Source organism: Poecilia formosa, unplaced genomic scaffold (genome assembly GCF_000485575.1).
Source record: "Poecilia formosa unplaced genomic scaffold, Poecilia_formosa-5.1.2 Scaffold38, whole genome shotgun sequence".
Classification (NCBI taxonomy): domain Eukaryota; kingdom Metazoa; phylum Chordata; class Actinopteri; order Cyprinodontiformes; family Poeciliidae; genus Poecilia; species Poecilia formosa.
In genome coordinates this window covers 1,944,028-1,965,347 of record NW_006799977.1, presented here as the reverse complement: position 1 = coordinate 1,965,347, position 21,320 = coordinate 1,944,028, and the positions used below count along the sequence as shown (strand labels likewise).

Below are 21,320 nucleotides of genomic sequence, written 5' to 3'. Positions count from 1 at the left end.
TTGAAGGTTTGCCTAGAGACAATTCTGAACAAAATGCATCTTAAAGTCTACTGCTGTTTGATAGTCTGATTATTTTTTCATTTCTTTTCTTTACTTATTTATTTGCACTGNCCTGAGTTTTTTCTTTCCAGTATAACTTGTTTGCAGTTTATTTTAGGTCGCAGTAAAGCACAAACCTCTTGGGGACTGGAAGCAGTGGGAAATGTTTTCAAAGAGAAACAAATTTGGTGGAGATTATGCAAAGAGGGAGAAGTTTGCCAAGCCACTGCCAAACCACAGCAGCTTGGCAATAACATCTCCCCCCACATGCCAGTGTTTCTGTCACTAAATAAGAGCAGAGACAGTTTGCACACTCTGAACCAAAACACACCACAGTGTGTGTGTGAGGGTATGAGAAATTAGCAGAGTGCAAAGTGATTTTCAGAGTTACTCTTTTGGTGCACAATGGAAGTAAAAACTGTATTTAGTATTACTCAAAACTACATCTGAAAGTCTGGTTGTACATAGAGATTTGAGCATCTTACCGAACAGGTGATGACACACACATTCTTTGGGTTCTGTTTGAGCCAGTTGTGCATGTTCTTGCACACAGCAAACAGGTTGTGAAGGCTAGGAGCTTGGCGAGAAGGCCAGTTGCACTCTGACACCTGGAAAAGGGTTTGACAAAATGGGGGTGAAACGAGCAGTAAAGAGTGAGAGAGATTAGAAGACAAGGAGAAAAAGGGTTGATGAAATCAAGCAAAACAAAAAGGGAGGCAGAAGGAAGATGAACAGTTTGGGAAAATGAAAAGATGGGGGGAGGAAAAGGGAGAGGTGGAGGTCAGAAACTGCAGCACAGAGCAAAACAACACAACAGTTGCCATGATGAGTCATCTGCTACAAGTATTTATGCTCCACAGCGTTTCAATTTTTATCTGCTGCAGGGTGGCAGTATTTTATTAAGAGAGCTCCCATGAAGACTTTAACTTTTAATTCAAACCCAGCTGTGCAAAAGTGCTGCATGCCATTAGGAAAGACCCCATGGGGAGAGACGAAAAAACCTAAAAAAAAAAAACATATTAAAATGGCTCAGTTGTCATATTTGGATATCATCTATAACACAAGTTCTTTAGAAAAAATGCTGTGGTGAATTCACCTTAAAAAATAATCAACAATTTTCTCTTATTACTATCAATGAAGCAACAGAAAGTATAAATACAAAGTTTTTTTAATTAACAAATGCCATTTTTAGGAATCTTGCACAGCTTTATGCAAATAAAGGTCAATTTATCTAACTAAAAGTGTGCTGTGACAATAGCACAGGGATTAATCAGGTAACATTCCCCATATTGAGACCTGAATCAGCTCCATTTTAGGAGGCAGAAAGCATGTCCCCGGTAACAGCAGGTCATTTGCTGGTCATCTTAACATCAGTCTCACAAATCAGAAGAAAGGAGACGACGACGTTCTCGCCTCAGAGGTGTAAAAAACTAATGCGCTGTCACATGTCCTTTGATTCTAGTAACATATGAAATATTAGTATATCAATATATAATACTAATATATTAATATATCACAGTATAAATCAGGAAAACATAAATATAAAAAAAACATATCCACTGCCACAAATTCATATTTAATAGTTGAAGCATAATAATGCACTGAGAAATGTAGAAAAATCCAGTGTTTAATTTCAGCATATTTATCAAGTTTAGAAAAAAAGTTTCATGTTAAGAAATAATCTGCGAAAATAATACAAGTTACAAGGATGTTCTATACTTCAGTAACACGTATTCATTGTTATTTTAAATTTTATACATAAACTTTGGGAAGAAAATATAGACTAAAAACTTGGTAACACCTTTTTGCCATTTTGCTCTTTAGTGGGAGTCTAACAAGCGGTATTGCAGCAAAGACTGTCTTTTTATTTCTTTGTTTATTCAAATGTTTCTGTACCTTTCTTTCCTGAAGTGTCAATTATCGTGAGGAAACTGTATTGATATGGAGAAATTAACAGACTTGAACAGCTGGTCCTTCTGGTGTCACTCTGCCACCATCCAGAAAGCAAATTAATCTGTTTATATTCAAAGAAACTCGGTGCCACAGCAACCAATAACCAAAACAAGCATATAAAACATACGAGACATAATCACACTAACCCTGTTCGAGAATTTGGCGCCACGGTAGTTTCGTTGCGAAAGGTTGAAAACTGTGTAGTGGTCGGCATGACGACTGTCGAGGAATGAGCGGATGTCCTCAACATGGTTTTGGTAGCCAATCTGGACTGACTCAGCAGGATACGTCATGACTGGAAGGAAAAGAGATGCTCAGAAAATTTTTACTTTACAATTTTGCATAATTACGGTTAAAACTTAAAATATAAAAAAGGTCACCATTAGAGAATGATTATCAATGGTATGTTGATGCATGTTTAGACACAATACATTTTCTGCTGACTTCGTTCTGCACTCCATCGTCATATTAATGATTATGTAAATCATTATTACAAAGGAAGGTCAAACAAAGACAAAGAGTAAGTTAATTAAAAACCAGTTTTATCTTACCTATGATCCTTGATGTAATATACGCAATGTCCAGCTCTCCTTTAGTGTACCTGAAACAGACAAAAGGCTTTAAAATCATTTTTTAAAACTTCTAATTAGAATTGGACAATGTATTATGAATATACATAGACATCGCAATATATGTGTCCATCCATCCATCCATCCATCCATTTTCTGAACACCCTTGTCCCTCAGTGGGGTCGGGAGGGGTGCTGGTGCCTATCTCCAGCTAACGTTCCGGGCGAGAGGCGGGGTACACCCTGGACAGGTCGCCAGTCTGTCGCAGGCAATATATGTGTGTGCAATATAAATATTGCAAACGTTATGCAGTTCTACCTGATGTCCAGTTAAAAACAATCTTCATAGGAAGACAAAAGCCTTTCTTTACCTGAAAACCGATTTAAAATCCTAAAATAAATGTATTTTCATGGCAAACACTTTTTAAAATTCCATTGTTCTCCTCTTCATCAATAGACCATTATTTTTCACAGTAATTCTGTTGTTTGTGTTGGTCTACCAAATAACATTCCAATAAAATACACTGATGTTTGTGGTTGTAATATTACAAAACATAGAAATGGGGTGTGAATTATTTTGCACATTCCTGCATTCTACATCATCTTAATTGAATGAAATGTTATATTCCTGTGTTTCTGGGAATGATCAGACTTTGAGTGTCAGATGGTCATAATAAAACATGGTAACCGATTCCATAAATCCATAGAGGAGGTCAAATGTCGCGTCTACAAACTGGCAAGAACACAAAGACAAGGTCAGGAATTAAACTTTAAGCATTCAGTAGGTTTATCTGGGCTTCTGCTAATCACTGTCAGAGCATCGGGTTGCCTGAAATTCAAATCTTAACGTTTAGATTCGATAGGTTTATGAGCAGCAGAGGCACATGTGAGTCTGGGTGAATAAAAGTTGACTTTTTCTAGTATTACAACAGCTCACCGGGCTACTCAGCATCAAAGGGACGCCATGAGGGAATTCTTTGAATAAACACCATTGCCTTTCATTTTAGTTCTTCTATGTAATATTTCTTTTTTTATAATTGGGAGTAGCTGCACTGTTTACACACAGATAATCCACCACTGCAGCACTAGAGAAATTGCAGTAAACAGCATGGACCCAATAATGATGAATGAGACATGATTGACATGTCTTTGATATTATAGAGCTTTAACTTCAGCAGATGACACCAGGACAGTAATACAAATTTTGAGTGCCAACTATGTGCATAACTGAGTCATTTGTAGCATAATGAGAAAATCCTGTGGAGCTTCTTTACAAAAGCCTTTCTTTACCTGAAAACCGATTTAAAATCCTAAAATAAATGTGTTTTTATGGCAAACACTTTTTAAAATTGCATTGTTCTCCTTTTCATCAATAGACCATTATTTTTCACAGTAATTCGGTTGAATTACTGGGTCCATATGTCATGGGGCTGACATATGGACCCAGTGGAAATGTCTGCATGATGTCACAACAAGCTGTATTATCATATACTCAGATCTATATTATTGAATTTCCACTTTTAAAAACTTTTTTTTCCCAAACTTCCGATGTATATTCAAGGTTTCAACTTTTTCTCATAAAGATTACATGTTTTTTGATGGACTAATGGAAAAATGGTCCGAAGACTGAATTGATGGAAGGATCTATGTATGTATGAATGGATGTATGTACAGAAGGATGGATGGATGCGAACTTTCTCAAAGACACCATTTGAAAAATGATTCCACTCATACAGCAGTTGTAATTTGTATTTTATGATTAGGAAGTAAACATTGGAGCATGAAACAGTTTTAGAACAAATTGCACATCTGCAAAGCTGCTTATAAAGAGTGATGAGAAACACAAATCAAGACAGAGTGGGTTAGATCCCATCTTTGATCTGGGTTCCTTCATTCTACTCCGCTCCAAAAATATCTGGGTTTTTTTTATTTTTTATTTTGTTGCAAGTGTGATGCGTCAACAACTAAACACTGTTTGAATATTTGCACTCCGAGTCTGTGACCCAATTTCTATTTACAAAACGTGGAGTGCAAAAGAAAAAGACAGCTCCTCTCTTTCAAAACTAACCTTGGTTCAAGTCAACACGGTTCTATTTTTAGCTTCAAATAATCTGTTTTACCACACTTTTTTGAAAACTCCAAGCATTCAAACAGTTTATGTCGGACGAGTAAAAGAAAAACAAGACAATAAAACCAGGATGATTAGAAACAAGTTAAAACGAAATAAAAGAATAACAGCATGAATTTAGAGGAAGATTGATGCGTTTCTGTCTGGTGGGATGAATGTGTTCCATCCCAACTCATTTGAAGTTTCCTCAAAATGAAACTGTTTAATACTTGGCCCAGATTGAGTCTACAGCAGAGTCTCTGTTCTTGCAGGTACATAAACAAAGAGGCTGTGTTGCTTTGAATATAGATGAGACTGGGGTCCACAGCAACCTAAAGAGCGTCACTGGGGCGTCAAATGAGAGGCAAAGTAAGGACTGCAGCCTGAAAAGTTTAACTTTATTCAAATATGCTCACGACTTCTCTCTGAACAGTTGCAGGGATGTTATTTTTGCAAATTGGCACAGGCAGAGTTCGTGAGGAGGTACAAAAATAAAATAAAAAAGCACCCGAGACAGACAGTGACTAGAAAATATTTCTAGAATCCCAAACGCTGAAAAAACAGCATAGATGTCTAACAGAGGTGTGTGGGCATATCTTGCCAGAGAGACGTTTTTAAACTTTTACTAAAATTAGTGACACAGTCAGCTATATAAATAGTTATGGTTTGTTGTGCTTTTTTGAATTTCATTTGCCTTTCATTTCAGCATTGTTTTTTTTTTTTTATTTCCTGTGTTTTCAGCTGCATTGACGACTAAATGCGTCTGTACAGGGTGCCACAGCTCCACCGCTGACCCATAGAGCGCCAATCAACCAAAAAACAGGTTTATGATTCCTAATGAGAAATACAGAAGGAAATATCATATTACATATACAGCCGATACTCCACAGTGTAAGATGAGAGGAGAGACAATGCTGAAGTGTCATTTATCGGGTATATATTGTACACAAGCAAGGCAGATGCACAATAATGTTACAGGAATGTAACAGATACTCTGCATAGTAGAAGATGACCAATTATTTTATAAATTAAAATTTTAGGAACAGTATGCAAACGTCCTACATTTTAATGGCTTGTATTGCAAAGCTGTTACCAAAGGGAGATGCTAATGCATCAATACGTTTGCCAACCGTCATGAAGAAACTGAAAAATAAAAAGCACTGCTAAGAAGTACCCTGGATGCCAGCAGGTCATTCATGAAGAAGAGCATCCAGGGCAAAAAGAGGAAGACGAGGACTCAGATTCAGACGGTCAGTTACCGTCTTTGTTTTTATTGATTTTTTGCTTTGTAGATGGACTATGAAAGAGTCTCAAACAGGTCCCCACAGTGCAGCTTAAATATGAACAGGAATATTTAATGTGCAGATTAGTTTAGCTTTCTCTCAGACTTGTTTAAATATTCATCAGTCCAGGGTATACCCTCCCATTTGCCCAATGGCTGCTGGAGACAGGCAGCAATATAATGACTTGGGTTATTTCAGAACATGTCATTTTTTGCCAAAACAGTTTGGTTTAAAAAAAAAAACGGCATGCTGAGAATGGATCCTCCCAGTGAATGTCTTTTCAGTCAAAATTCAAAGGGAAATTTCTTCTAAAAATACACATCTTCAGCACACAACTAAGGGAAATTAAAACCAAATGTCAACTCTTTGAGGATTTACTACTAAAAACAAATACTATCCATGCAGTCCAGTAATAGTCCAGTTGTTGATACTATCTTCCTTAATTTCATACAAATATTACAATTCTAGAAAGCACAAAAACAATATTCTTATTTTGAAACAGGTTTAAATTTACAGTTTAGATTTTGATGCCTTTCACGTATAAACAATTTTCACATTTCTGTAACATTTACTTCACAGAAATGTTTTGAATTGCTGTGTATATTTGTGTAGTGATTCCCAACCTTTTGTCATGTTGCAACTGCACACTGTATGTTTTCTGTTGGGACATTAAATAATATGACAACACAAAATAACGTATATTTATGAAGAGGAAGGAAACCAACAAGTGGTTTTCAAACTTTTTTACTAGTAAAAATCAGAAAAATGTGGCAAGCTAGTATTCAGCCCCCTTTAATCTCAACCCCCAAAATAAAATCTAGTGCCACCATTTGTCTTCAGGAGTCATGTAGTGTAAAGTCATATATATTAGATCATTGGTAAACAAACAGCATTACAAATGACAATGAACACAGACAGAAAAAGATGGAGCTGTTGAGAATTTTAAAGCAGGCTTACACTAATATCCCAAAGTTTGAACATCTCACATAAAATGGTTGAATCCATAATGTGAAAAAAGAAACGGCATGATAAAACTGTAAACCAGTTTTGTCATGGTAGTTCTAGAGAAGAGGCAGAGTTTAACGGCTCAGGTTTAGAAAACCTGTCGAGTCGTGCCCTCCAGAAATATATCCTCTGATGAACTGTGGCAAGAAGGAAGCTGTTAATGAAAGAAGTACATCCTGATTAAAGATCGCCACAAGTCATGAATGGATCATAGCAGACATGAAAGAAAGTAGTTCTGGTCAGAGAAGACCAAAACTGACGTTACTGGCCAATAATACACAAAGTGTAATAGAAATGCTTGCAGAAAACCAGTAGACCCAAATAACACTGGGGGAGGGAATACAAATGCACACCACACCTTAAAGATTTTTACTTGTAGAAAATGCAGAAAACTACGTGTCATTTTTCTTTATGGACTGCTTTGTGTTGGTCTCTAGCACATAAAGAATGCTGTTGTAACTTGAGAAAAGTGCGAAAGTTGAAGACTGTATCATTTGGCTTCCAAGTTAAAATGTGCATTATCATCATCGTCGTAGTCATCATCATCATCATCATCATCATCATCATGATGTCTTGTCCAGGATTAAATTTTGTCCTCAGGTATTCAAAGTGTACAACCTGCGTTCAGATGCACAAAGGGACAAAAATAACAACAGCAATTCTGATAAGTGACTCTAAGTTTCTGTAATATTCTGAACTGTTCTCTGTCTCTCCTGCACCCGCCTCTCCATTTTTATGACCGCCCACTCACAAATACCTATACACTCCTCTCAAACACACACCGCTGCACGCATGGCCTGAATGAAATGAATACGTTAGTATCAGCAGTGCACAGGCCATTTGGCACAATGGGCTCACATGAATAATTCAGCCAGAAGAGGAGAAAAAGACAGCAGAAAGACAGAGAAGCAGAGAGATGGAGGTGAGATGAAAACAGGACAGAATGACTGGAGGAGGGGAAGCACGAGAGGGGGATAAATACCATAAAATGTGCTGAGTCAAGACACATACAGATCCGTGTGTATGTGTGAGTGTATGTTTGTGATTACACAGAGGCTGTTTTGTGCTGCCCAGAGCAGATGCCTGTGCACAAACACACTGGAACAACCCAGCCGTGTCAACCTCTCGTTTCCCCCGCTCCATCCACACTGAGCATTTCTACTCTTAAAGCTCCCGCAGACACTTACTGTAAACAACTAAACAAAGCATGCAAAGTAGAGTTTAGCTATGTGTATTTTTATGTCATTGTTCACTGAAAACTTCAGACAGTTTCCAGAATCAACATCAACAGTATTAAATGATATTTACAGCTGTACTATATCATTTTATATCCAACATGATGGATGTTCCCTCATCTAGAAAACAAAGAGGCATTTTGAGATGTAATGAATATGAAAAGTAATGTCTTCAAAATAAAGAGTAGAAATTAAGCAAGAGTGATTTCTACGAAACCCATTATTCATGTATGTAACAATATTTAATTCTAACCAGCTGAAATCTACAGCAAAGATTATCAAAAATCCTCAGACAATTTCAGGTCAAAAAGTCTTCTAGATTGGCTTTTCAGTTTGAAAAGCCAATCAAACTGAAATAGATTGTGTATTCTGTTAGGTGCGTGGTACGGCAGCATCACAAAAGCTAAAAATAACACAAAATCCGAATGAAAACAGAAAGACTTGAAAGTAGGAGAAAATATATGCTTTGATTATAATAATGGCAGAAGATCTGTATATTCATGCAGGGAGTCGAAAAATTACTCCACATCAGGAGTGATGTGTTCACTTACGTGGCGACCTGATGCATGACCTTTGTGGAGGTGTCCTTCAGAGTGTCTTTTAAGTTGTCCTTAAAGTTGCTGAAGAACTTGCCAGCTCCTCCCTTCACCATGTCCAACAGCCCTCCTCCATAGCCAGCGTCCATATCTGAAAAAACAGAACATTTAGCAAACATGAATCCAGTAAAAGTAAATAAATCCCAGACTGACTCACAAACTGGTGTGAATTTGCTCAGAAGCAACTCACTGGCCGTTTGTGAGAAAAACAAAACATCTAAACGACAACTTGATTAGAATAAAGCTTAATATTGTCTAAAGGTAAAAACTTCAGACAACCAGCAGTAACCAGTTTTTATTAAGTGTCTCATTTTACAATCCTTCAACAGTGCAAATTAACAGTGTTTAATTTATAACCACTAGACTTGCTAATCAACTTGAAGGTTTGCCTAGAGACAATTCTGAACAAAATGCATCTTAAAGTCTACTGCTGTTTGATAGTCGGATTATTTTTTCATTTCTTTTCTTTACTTATTTATTTGCACTGATAGAAGTGTCAACTATAAGCAAATACTGAACAATGAAATATTTATAGCCTTAGCTAATTTGCATTTTTTTTACTGCAAGGGTATAGGTGAACAATGGAAAAAAAACATGTTATTTATAGAATTGAATTTAATGTCTCAGATCATTTTTGTTTTTGTGTGTTTATAAATTATTCAGAATCAGCTTTATCCATAAAGTTTGTCCACACATTACAGACATTTGACTTAGATTTCACTTTGTCCTCAACAAAGACATTTAATTGTGAATGTATATAAAGAGGGAAAATAAAATAAATGAAAATGTAGTTTTTTTTCTTTCTTGTAAACATGTATACATATTGTGTTTTCACAAAAGGTTGTGTAGATGTATAAAAGTGTTAAACTGCCTAGATTAAATGCAGTACAAATATAGTCTATATTTTTATATCCTATTTCATGCCGATATCCTGTAGATACATTAACATTTCACTTTGAAATGATGAGCCTATGAGTCATAGCATAAATACATCTGCTTGTAAAGGATTGATCCACAAGGGCACAAAAACAGGACACTCAATAAATTACACACCATCTGCACTTGTGTGTATCTGTGGCGAATGTTGGAAGACATCCAACTGTTATATCTGAGTCAGCACCCGACTGGTGATCTGAGGGCTTCTCTCCCTCATCTTTTCCTTTCTGTCCCTGCCTACATCAATCTGCAACCTGCACCATAGCAACAGCAATGTCATAATTTTCCTTATATCCTGGCAGTGGAAAGGAATCCACTTATATTAACAATTAACAACTGGTGGTCTCATCTCATCATCAAGCGTAATAAAATAACTTGTTGAACAGCAAAAATCACCTTCAGCAAGTGCTACAGTTTATTGTTGTGGAAGTGTGAGCCAACTCTCTTAAACAGCAAGAGAAAAGACAGATTGGAATCATCAGTGCACAACATGGATTGGATTTTCTGATGACAGTCTGACTGTGTAGGTGATGACTTAAAATATGTGGGGTAACCAAAGATGGCTGACAGACTAACAGCCCCTCCTCTGATTGGAGCATCTGAACTCCACTCTATCATGACCTGTAAGAAATTTGCTAACTGCTTTACAGAGAAAATTCAAAATAGTAGAGAGTTAATCCAATCCAGTATCAATGTGATGTCCAAACAAAACAAAATGACCCTGTTCTACTAACTCAACCATAAATACATCAAATAAGCTCCAACTGTGAAAGAACCACAGCAGTGATTCTGTTGGACCTCAGTGCAGCATTCAGCACTGTTGACCATGACGTATTACTGAAGTAACTAGGGAGCTGGGTCAGATTCTCTGATACAGTACTTGACTGGTTCAAGTCTTACCTAAAGAACAGACCAAAGGCAGCTTCTCGTCAGAGCGGGCAGAAGTCACATTCAGGGTACCCCAAGATACCCCTCTTATTTAATATCTATGAGCTCCTGTTATCTCAGATTATAGCAATTAATAATCCCACAGCTATGCAGATGATACGCAGCTCTATATTTAACATCATCAAGTCACTACAAACCCATTTAAGCACTGAGCAGATGCATGGAACAAATCAATGCGTAGTTGTGAAATAACTTTCTTCAGCTGAACAAAACCAAAACTGAAGTTATTATTTTTGAACCTAAAGAAGAGTGACCAAGTTATTCAACTATTAAAACTAGGAACTAGCTGTAATAGTTAGGCCTGGGTATAGTCTCTCACTATAAACAAGCCCATAGTCTGGGTATAGTGAAAGTCTCAGACCTGAACCTTCAGATACACATAAAGACAATTACAAAGACAGCCTTCTATCACCTAAAACAGTTTCCAGGATTAAAGGAGAAATGTACCTGCAAGATCTAGACAAACTCATCTATGTGTTTATCTTTAAACACATTGATTACTGCAACAGTGTCTTTACAACTTTGCCTAAAAACTCAGACAGCTGCAGCTGATCCAGAAAGCTGTTGCTCACATTCTCAATAAAACCAGGACGATAGAGCACATCACCCCAGTTGTAAAGTCCTTACACTGTCTCCCTTTAGCTCAGAATATAGTCTTTAAAATACTTCTTTTAGTATATAAATCACTGAATGGCTGAGGAGTTCAAATTAAAAGTGAAACAGAAGAAAACAGAAGTTACTAGTTGTCTCCAGTCAGATTAGCAGGTTCTCTGAATGCATCGCCCTTTTCTGAAAGCCTCAAACCATTTTTTTTGTTTCATTATACTGACCAATGTCATTGACACAAACAGAGGTAAACAATAAAGCTTCATTGCATTTTAGTGCTCCTACACTCCCAGGCCTGGTTTTGTTTGACTGCCTTGTCAAATAAATTGTAATTGGCCTAACTATAGATAATGCTGTTGACACATTATTAGTCATTCACCGTACAGATTAACCAGAGGTATAGCTCTCCTTTCCTGGTTATTAAAAGCTACAGAAAGGATGACACAACGGCATTACAGATCTGATAAGCTGCAGCTCCAAGCTGTCGGTATGTCTGGCATACAGAGATTTATTTAATTAAAGTTTGTTCCCTTTTCTGCACCTTCATATGATTTTTATCTTCTGTTGAACAAGGAAAAGAGAAAATATAGCAGCTGTTCATATACAATGTCATGAAAAAGTCTCAAGTTATTCTACATTCTATATATTGTTTTTCCAGTATCTCTACATACTGATCTTCGGGTACTTCCAGTACTTCCACTAATCCAAAGAAAAACTACAGCCAACATTCAGACCACATCGAGGACACTCAAAACCATTCTAATGGCGCTTGTTTATGGCTAACTTGGAAAACTTCCACGAGGATGTTTCATAGCAATCTGAAGGATTTCTCTCTAAATATATGAGGTTTCTTCACCTCCACCGTTAGTTTCAGCCATGCTGTGGAGGAGAAAATGTCAGTAGCTCCATCATCTTATCAGAAACATGACAGGATCATGTTGAGGGAGGATTTCTGTGTAGACCACAGCTCACTGTGCCATTTTGTCCAATAATCTTAATCCCAAAGCTGTCAGAACAGCTTTTTAAAGAGTTGCAGTAGTTAAGTAGTTTTAAGGAGTTACTGTAACTGCAAGGAGATACAATGAGAGTATTTTAAAACATCACAAACCAGCTGCTCAATTTTTATTTTTCCATATTGCAAATAGTTTTTAATGCACAAATTTGAACATTTTGTACATGTTTTAAAAAATTATCCTCGTCTAGAGGTGTAAAGCCCAAAAATAACCAAAAAACATTCACTTATATTTGTGAAAGATTTCCATTCTCTACAAAAAAAAAAACAAAAAGCTCAAAAATAGTATGAATTATTTTGAATCTGAACCACATGCCCTGTCTTCTCTGTGTTGTTTCCCTAACTTTAGTAGAACATAAACTCCTTCTGACTGCAATGTGAAGGAATTATACCTTGATCTCTTTCTGCTCTACATCATTTCCAGACACGTCTGTTTGAATCTGCCTGCTCCTTGTTATTCTGTTTGCTGGTCCCTTTTTTTTCCCCTCTGTGTCCAGATGGATGTGGGAGTCTGCAGCCTGGTGAGCCATTTACAGTGACGAGGCCTGCTAATGCAGACACCGGAGCAGGCTCTGATAACGACTCGATCAGGTAAAAAAGCCCGTCCACTCAGAAAGAGAGTGGGTCGGCTGAGAGCTCTTGGCTTTGCCAGAGAGATCAATGGCTTGTTTGAACATGTTTCCCTCCTTCCAGAGAGCCAACCTTTAGCTTTCAATATCCGACTGTGTGAAAGTGGGGCAGATGGATACAGAAACACACACACATACACACGCGCACACAAACATCAAAACGACTATGTATAAGTGAGTGGGCAAGGCCCGCCAGGCCAAACACACATCTGACATGAGGGACCCCTTTGCCCCCTCCCCACTCCCACTCCCCTCGCCACACTGACCCTCCCACTCTCCTCATGCAGCTTCTTTTGTTTCACAAAAACATTTATCCCTGGAGGCAGGCTCACTGCACACAGCACTGCAGAAATGCTACACCAGATGCTAAAGCAAAGACTTTCTTTCCAATTGTTATTCTCATTAGATTTGAATTATTGTTAATTAAACCCATTTTGATTTCAAAAATAATGTATCTGGTACAATTTTCATATGATTATTCATACTTCAATCTGTGCAATTGCTGAATACAACAAAAAAACAAGAAAAGTTTATTCACATTTCAAATACCAATAGATACTACTTAGGTTTACATGCATTTTAATTACAAATAAAGAATGTCAGTCAAATAGATCCGGGGTGCCTGTCTGATTAGTTTTTTAATGGGGTGTCCAGACGGGGGGTCATTAGTAGTTTTTAGGTGGTACACCAAACTAAAAGCCATAGCAGAGTTTTGCTTTTGTCATATTAAGGGTAAGGTGAAAAAGTCAGGTGGTGGTGAACATTTAAAATTGACAAATATGTAAATAAAATAAATTGAATATATACAGATACTAATTGAAACTGGTCATTTACTTTTCTGAATTCATCCTATCACACTTTTGCATAAAAGACTGCCTGTAAGTACAAATGGCAACATTTCTAGTAAAGGTGCACCACTCAATCGACCAGAGATAAGAATTGGATGATTTTTCCTTAATCAGTTCAGGTAAAACATTAGAAAATCTGGGGGGGAGATACTTAATCATTAAATTAATTAAACTCAAACTACCACTATGTGCTATCTACAAATTCATAAATAAACAACACATTCTGTGATGGATTTGTTTTTGAATATTGTGAAAATTTGAATGACCTTAAGGATAAATCTTTCATGATTTAAACTGTTCCTTCCATCAAAAAATAAGGAAATCAGTGAAAATCAGAAGGGTAATTAGGCCAAAAAGCCTGATCAGTCCGTCTCTAATTTATTTGGTGTGGCCACTGGCATAACCTCTTCTCCCTGCCACCTCAGAGAATCCACTCTAATAGATAAGAGACACTCCTAATGTGCATCACTCATAAACATCGATGATTTTTGACTTTAATAATTATATAAACAGTTAAATCCTGCATATTTCTCAGAGCTGATGATGCTTTCATTTGCTTCATTGAACAACAATCTATAATTTGCATCCTGAAATACTATTCTGAAGCCTGAGACCAATTCTTAATATTGACATTCATATAATTTCTTATGAGTACTAGGACAACTAAATGTTATTTAAAGTGTGTATTCATAATTTGATTTTCAGCCTATAGAGTTTTATTTTTTTATTTTTATTTTTTTAAAGATTGTCAATTCCACTTGCAATGTATTATCTTGATATCATGAAAATGTGAAGTTAATTTCAAGAGGACAGCCAACTGAAAAGCCTACATTTGGCTTCAGTGTGTACTTCAGTGTTAGCTAGAATAATGTTCCCGGCTGGCTCTCCACCGGGACAGGCCGCATTAACACTCTGTAAAGTCATCACATCTTTACTCTAGCCTTCTTCATATCAGAGTACATCATCTAATCTGCCCGGGGGGCCGCCGAGGGTTCCTACCTGAGCTGTCCATGGTGCTGCAGTCCTCCTCTCTCAGTGGGCCTGCCTTCGGTCCGAGGGTGGCCGCGATGGAGCCGCCGCCGCCGCCGCTGCTGCTCCCCCTGCCGAAGCCGAAGCTGTCTCCGCCGCTATCGACCAGCTGCAAACATTCATAGCCATCGTAACTGGTCTTTTTCTTGTAAGCTCCCAACAAGCTCATTACAAAAGAACGCAAGGATGGGGGCGGGGGAAATTATTTAAAAAAAAAGACCAGAGGAGCCTCAAAATGACGAGTAGGCTGCTACACCACCCCGCCGCCTGCGTTGCTACTGCTGCTGCTGCTGCTGCTGCTGCCGGGTGCAGCACATGTCCGAGGATGGGAGGACAACCGGTTTCCTCTGCTTTCTGAGAATATGAAATGCTATCGGTAGCTCTGCTCCCTCTCCTCCCTCCTCTCTCTGTTTCGCCTCTTCTATTTCTCACCGCCGCATTTCACTACGTCTCCCAGCTCCGGCTGTTGTTGCTGCTGCTGCTGCTGCTCTCCAAGTTAAAGGGAAATCCACCCCAGCTCCTGGTCCCCTAACGGTAACGCTGCACTTGTTATTCCCCCAATCAGCTGCTGGGATGAGCCCACTTTTTCATGTGGCTTTACGGATTGATTTTCAAACAAACAATGCAAAGCTTTATTATTTTTATTAAAACAATAAGAGAAAACAGCTACAGCATATCAACTTTGTGAAAATAATATTTTAGACAGCTGGAGCAAAAACGATTTCCCATCTTTTCTCAGATAAAGTTGAGAAAAAATATGGAATCATGAATGTAAATTTAAAAATACTTCACCAATTAAAAAAGAAACTTGGTTAAAAAGGACTTTATCAAGAGGTATGTTTTCCTAAATGTACCAGAATGATGATGATGCAAAAATTGCAACTTCAATCAGGAAACTCAGATCCATTCACACTGAAAATGTATTGTGGAAACTGACATACGAACTTCCACCCTGCAAAGCTGCTATATTGTTTTTCCAAAGTGAAGTTGATCTATTTATCATCTATACTAACTTATCCTTGGAAGTCGCCAGTCCATCACAGAGCAACATAGAAGGTCACAAGACAAACATACATTAACTTTGGGGTAATTTACACAACAGTAATGTTTTGGAACTGTGGGAGGAAGCTGAAAGAACCCATTCGTGCTTGTCGAAAAAATACAAACTCCATGCAGAATGACCCCAGACCACAATATGAATCCAAGAACTGACTGTAGCAAGGCAACAGTTCTACCAACTGTACCCCTATTAGTGATGCTAATGTCATAAAAACTGCAAGCTGTCAGATAAATAAGGTCCAGAAAAGTTCTAAATGTGATGTATTTTTTTATTTTAACCAGAAAGTCCCTAAAGATTAAATCTCTTTTTCAAGGGAGACATGGTCAAGTGGCACACCGGTGTACAGTATGCAAAACAAACATTAAAAGGTTCAGACCGCTGAAGCGTCATAAAATTCACCAAAGTACAAAATAAAAAAATTACAATATCTTTTTGTCAATATTCATGTTTCTATAGTTTATTCTACTTGATCTAAAAAGAAATTTGCAATCAATGTCAAATATGAAATTTGATATTTTTAGTAATTTTACAAAGCCAGAAATATAGACTGTATTTTATGTTCATTATTTGTTTTTCATATTTTCTTTAAAGTAGAAAAAAACTGCAGAACAACTTTCTCTAATTGTTGTTTTATACAGTTTGCCAGTGGGTTGTATAATTTACAGCAATGCCCATGAGCTGGTAACAAGATTTCTTTTGTAGTCATTTCTAATATATTAAAATTCTGAGTCTGAACTTCTTAAAAAAAAAAAAAACATTTCTTCTGTGAATAAAATTGCAAAATAACAACAATATGCTGTATTAGTAGAAAATAACATTTCAAATCTAAGCCACAGACAATTTATCTCTGGTGGTCAGACATCAGAATGAAAAATAGAGCGTGCCACTGTAAATTTGTGCATCTTTCTATTCCGACCCCAGGTCAGTTCAGAGCCAATCTGAGCCCAAAGATGGCATGCTTCCTTCCTGTGCCCTGTCCCCTGGCAACAGAAACCCTGCATGGTTCTGAAAAGAGGACATGAGCCTGGGAAACTCTTTTTAGGAGAGCGGACGGGAGGCTCAAAGCACAGCGGGAACGGAATGTGCAAAACGGAGGATTCCCGCTCCATAACCGGATGCTACGTGCTCCCACTACACTGATGCAAATTACCTTCCTGTCCGGTGACTAACCGTGCCTAACAGTAGCCATTATTCTTTTCCACTCTGCATGTTTGGAACAGGCAACAAACATGTGCAGCAGCTCTATGAAAGGTGAAAAATATAATTAGTTTCCTTCCTTCATCTGTTGCATTGTTACCATTTAGTTTTGTTGTAGCTAAAAGTATTTGAGTGTACTTATATCTGTAAAGTAAAGTGCAAATTGTGATAAAAGCATTAAAGTAATTTTTGAGGTATTTTTTCTAATGGTTAGAAAATGTCTTATAAACTAATACTTAGCAGCTGTTGTATCTTACAAAAGTAATCATACCCTTTAAATCTTTCATTCCTGAGGTTGTAACTTTTTTTAAATAATAAAATGCTAGCATAATGTTTTACTTTTACCAAATTTAGTTTTTGTTAGACATGAATGGAGCTTGTATATTATAGATGGAGACATGCATTTGTTATGTAGGTAATTTTATTTATTTTAGATTTGTGCTTTGTGCATTTTTTTAATTTTTGGAGTCTTTTCTGCAGCCTTCAGCAGGCTTTCTCTGCATTTTGTTCCTTCTTTTTTCCCACCAGCTCCCCTGTTTCTTCTTAGGAATCACTACAGCATAATGCTGCCACCTCTGTACTTCACTGTGGAGATGCTGTATTTAAGTTAATACACAATTATTGTGGAGCAGACAGCTAATAGTAAACCAGTGCAACCAATTGGCTACACTGTATTGTATTTAGTAGTAACAGAGTAAAGGGGCTGAATACAAAGGCCTCAAAGACTTCCAGTTGAACTGCAACAAAATGTGTCAAACTTTTCAGATTTTCAGACTTTTCATCCTAAATCTTAATTAAATACATTAGTGCTTGTGGCTGTGAAAAATGTTGCAGGGGAATAAATACTTAGGAAAGGCACTACATTAAAAAAAAAGTCCCCTCAAATGAATGAGCAACAACTTTGCTACTAACATGGGTGACAAAAGGTGACGGTCAACAATAAGAAGGCACAACTTTACTGACCTATTGTCATGTAAGAGAAACAGAAAAACTGGTTTCTGAGCTGCTTTCACACAACAACACTGTGGACAGTAACACTGTCTTATCTTAGCTGGAAACTACATACCATTCATAAAGGGTTGGATACAAATTTACACCACACTTTTAAGATTTTTAGTTGTAAGGTCACTACTTTTACTTTTTTTTTCTTATAGCTAATCATAGTCCTTCATCCATTGCAAGTTATCCTAACAAGTATTAGATGTTAAACTTTATTTGTGCACTTTTTGCAACTTCTCCAGTGTTTAAAAGCCTTTTCTTCACACTGACAGATGTTTTAAGGTATGTTTTTATGGCTCAAATTTACAAAGAGCATGCTCTAGATCTTAGTTTTTTTTTTCTTTCATAATATCAAGTCTTTCTCTCTGCACATCTCCTTCATAAAGAACATTGTTTTATTAAGGAAAGTGCTGAAAATCATTTGCAAATTATTTGTGCAACATTCCTGGAAGTGTGGGCATGCATTATAAAATCTTTATGTGCTTTTAAATATGCTGCAGAAACTTAAATTGCTTTATGACACATGACAGAGAATGAGTCTGAATCCATCACAGCCTTTACTGGTTTTTACTACCATTCTCTAGTATTTACTAAGGATTAATAATTATCCACATAACAGTTAAAGCAAAATCAAGGAATCTGCTGGATCAGCTGAAGGATTAGGAATAAACTTCAACTGAGCAGCTGTAGCATTAGCTTCTCAGGTCTTTTTTTTTTAACTCACAGTTTGCATTGACACCACAGTGTCCTGTCAAAGTATAAAGCAGTATTGAATTAAAACATTTTCACATTTTGTTTCTTAACCATGATCATTAGTGTATTTCACTGGGATTCTGCATGACTGGTTAATAAAAAGTAGTGCATAATAGTGCAAGCTTTGCAATAGATAATCAGCTGAATTTTTGTCTGGTCCCATTCTAATGCTAAGTGATCTAAACTATACCATTTTTCCTCTTGCTGTACATTTAGGGTCAACGCCTGTCAAACACTCCAATTATGGGTGAGTTATTGCAGTCTTCATGATAGACAGTGTTTTCTGTACATTTTAACTATAGAGTATCAGGTTAAAGGGGATCAATACAAATACATGCAGTTTTTATATAGTTATTGTTATAACTAATTGTTCATAGTTTCACTGCTGCACTTTTGTCAAATGTTCAAAGATTTAAACATTTTGTGATTTATTGTACTTCAGTGGAGTTCAGCTCCTCGTTTCTGACAAGAAAGTAATTACTATTGTAAAAAAAAAAAAAAAAGGCCTGTCACGTCCCGGAGTAATGATCATAACATGGAGCTAAACCAAGCGCTGTTAAGCTGTTCACGTGATGTGTGTGACGCGCAGTGATGTGACTGTGCGCAGTTGGACAGCGGAAGAGGAGCTGTCCTCTTAGAATAAAGCTTTTCCTGATAAATAAGGCTGGTGGTTCTGATAAATCAGAAAAACGACTGATATATCTCCCCGGCAACGATAAGATTAATTAAAGATAGACGTCTTTCATGTCGTTATTTTTCATAGAAACTGGTGTATGAATAATTGTTATTTCTCCCCTGAAAACATGGATTGCACGAATGGGTTCAAAAATATCCAACTGTCTGAAGTAGCAGCCTTCCCACTATTCTTTCAGCCAAGTCATCGATTGAAATTACATTATGTGGAATTTCCGCACAATGGGTTAAAAAATTATGAGAATAGATTATTTGTTTAGAAAGATCGACACTCGTGACAAAAATATCCCAAATGATGTCATTCATAACCCGGCTGTGTGCGTCCCAAACAGGCCCGGGCGACGTAACCCAACTTTTATTTTTTATTTTATTTCTATGCCTCGAGAAAAATAACATAATGTCACCTTGAAATATGTGCATGTTCATTAAAATAACGCGGCTGCCATGCGAGCGCAAGATGCGCTTTCAGTGTGAGTGGTCACGATTTGTAAGGGTAGCTTAATATTATGTAACATCCAGGTTCCGATCATGATGTGCTCGTCTTTTCTGTTGAAATGATGCGAAACAATAAAGCTGGGGTTTACAGAAACCTATCGAAAAATCAAAGAGATGACCACAAACTGACAGTCCAGAGGAGACTTTTACCTTTCAGAGCGCTTTCTATCATTCTCCCAGGAGCGCCGTCTTGTGCCGCTGTGGAGATGCGCTTTGAATCCCGGCTGCGCGCGCGCGCACACGCACTGACCTTTGCTTTGTCATTCACTGTCAGCTGAAGGGTCAAGGCGTCAAGAACCCAGTGAAAACTGGGCACCCCTGCAGGGATTTCCAGGTAGATCCCAGTTTCACCTGTCAGTGAAGCCGAGGAGGTGCCGAGCTACTGCATCATCACACCGCTAAACGCGTCTTTGGCGTAGGTCCAGAAAACAGGACTGCCATTGGTAGATCTGTAGTGCATGTGGATGTGAGAAAGCAAGAGGGCAGCATTGGCTAGAGTGTTCATAGATCTGTCCAGCAGCGGCGCTCTGCGCTTCCTGACTGGAGCAGGAAAACATGGAGTGGATTTTAGTGACAGAAAGAAAAAATCTGACAAATCGCAGAAGTTTTCATACCCTGATACTTTCCATTGTTTTGTCGTGTGTCTAATGAGATTTTTGACTGACCAGCACATAATAGTGCATATTTGAGAAGTGCAAAAAAATCTTTTAAAAATTGCTGTGCAGTTAAAAAAAAAAAGTCTGACAAGTGTGGCATACATTTGTATTTAGCTCCTCGTATCTTGATACCCATAAACACAATCCAGCGCAACCTTCTGGTTGCTCCATCATACATTTGAAATAAAATTTAATCTTGATGGAGATCTGTGACTTGCAACTATCCAGTTCACTTCATCAAATCAGACTGCTTTGTGTTGGTCTTAAAATGACCTGAGGTTTGTTAAGCAAAATAAAGCTTAACTGGGATGACTAGTTTTGCAAAACATAACTGCAGACAATTCAGTAAAATAATGTATTATTTTTGGTCATTTCCAAACTAACACAACTATTTTTTGATAAATTATGTTCAAATAGAAAGAATGTCATCAATAAATGCAAGTCAGACGTCTGACTGATGTGTAATATTTTTGTTCAGATTGTCTTGTGGTCCATTGTGATAGCTTTCTTTATTGTTTAATTGTTATTTAATTGCTTTTTTTTAATAATTGTTTGTTATTAAGTGAAATAACACTTTTCCTCCACTATGTGTAGTAAAGGATTTGCTAGCTGGTGTGGCTTTGCTGTTTTGATTGCTCACTGTCATTGTAACTGTTGAGTCTTTTACTTCTAT

At 37.3% G+C, this 21,320-nt stretch overlaps 1 protein-coding gene across 2 annotated transcripts; it reads right to left on the bottom strand.

The window, feature by feature from the left end:
* Window positions 1-464: 464 nt before the first annotated feature.
* On the bottom strand, window positions 465-20,402 carry LOC107836081 (putative tyrosine-protein phosphatase auxilin). Of its 2 annotated transcripts, XM_016670798.1 has the most exons (6): window positions 20,142-20,402; window positions 14,765-14,903; window positions 8,742-8,877; window positions 2,544-2,593; window positions 2,139-2,287; window positions 465-647 (listed from the first exon to the last, which is right to left on the bottom strand). In XM_016670798.1, exons 2-6 carry the CDS (start codon window positions 14,775-14,777, stop codon window positions 480-482), a joined length of 516 nt encoding a protein of 171 aa, XP_016526284.1. In that variant the 5' UTR covers window positions 14,778-14,903; window positions 20,142-20,402; the 3' UTR covers window positions 465-479. The 2 variants fall into 2 exon arrangements, with proteins under 2 accessions (XP_016526284.1, XP_016526283.1); XM_016670797.1 differs by lacking the exon at window positions 20,142-20,402 and having other exon boundaries at window positions 14,765-15,186.
* Window positions 20,403-21,320: the final 918 nt, after the last annotated feature.

Coding starts and splice junctions, on each gene's coding strand:
- LOC107836081 (XM_016670797.1), bottom strand. CDS start 14,963: ATGAGCTTGTTGGGAGCTTACAAGAAAAAGACCAGTTACGATGGCTAT. Junction 2,594..8,741: donor GTCATGCATCAGGTCGCCAC/GTAAGTGAACAC, acceptor TGTCTGTTTCAG/GTACACTAAAGGAGAGCTGG. Junction 2,288..2,543: donor TATTACATCAAGGATCATAG/GTAAGATAAAAC, acceptor TTTTCCTTCCAG/TCATGACGTATCCTGCTGAG.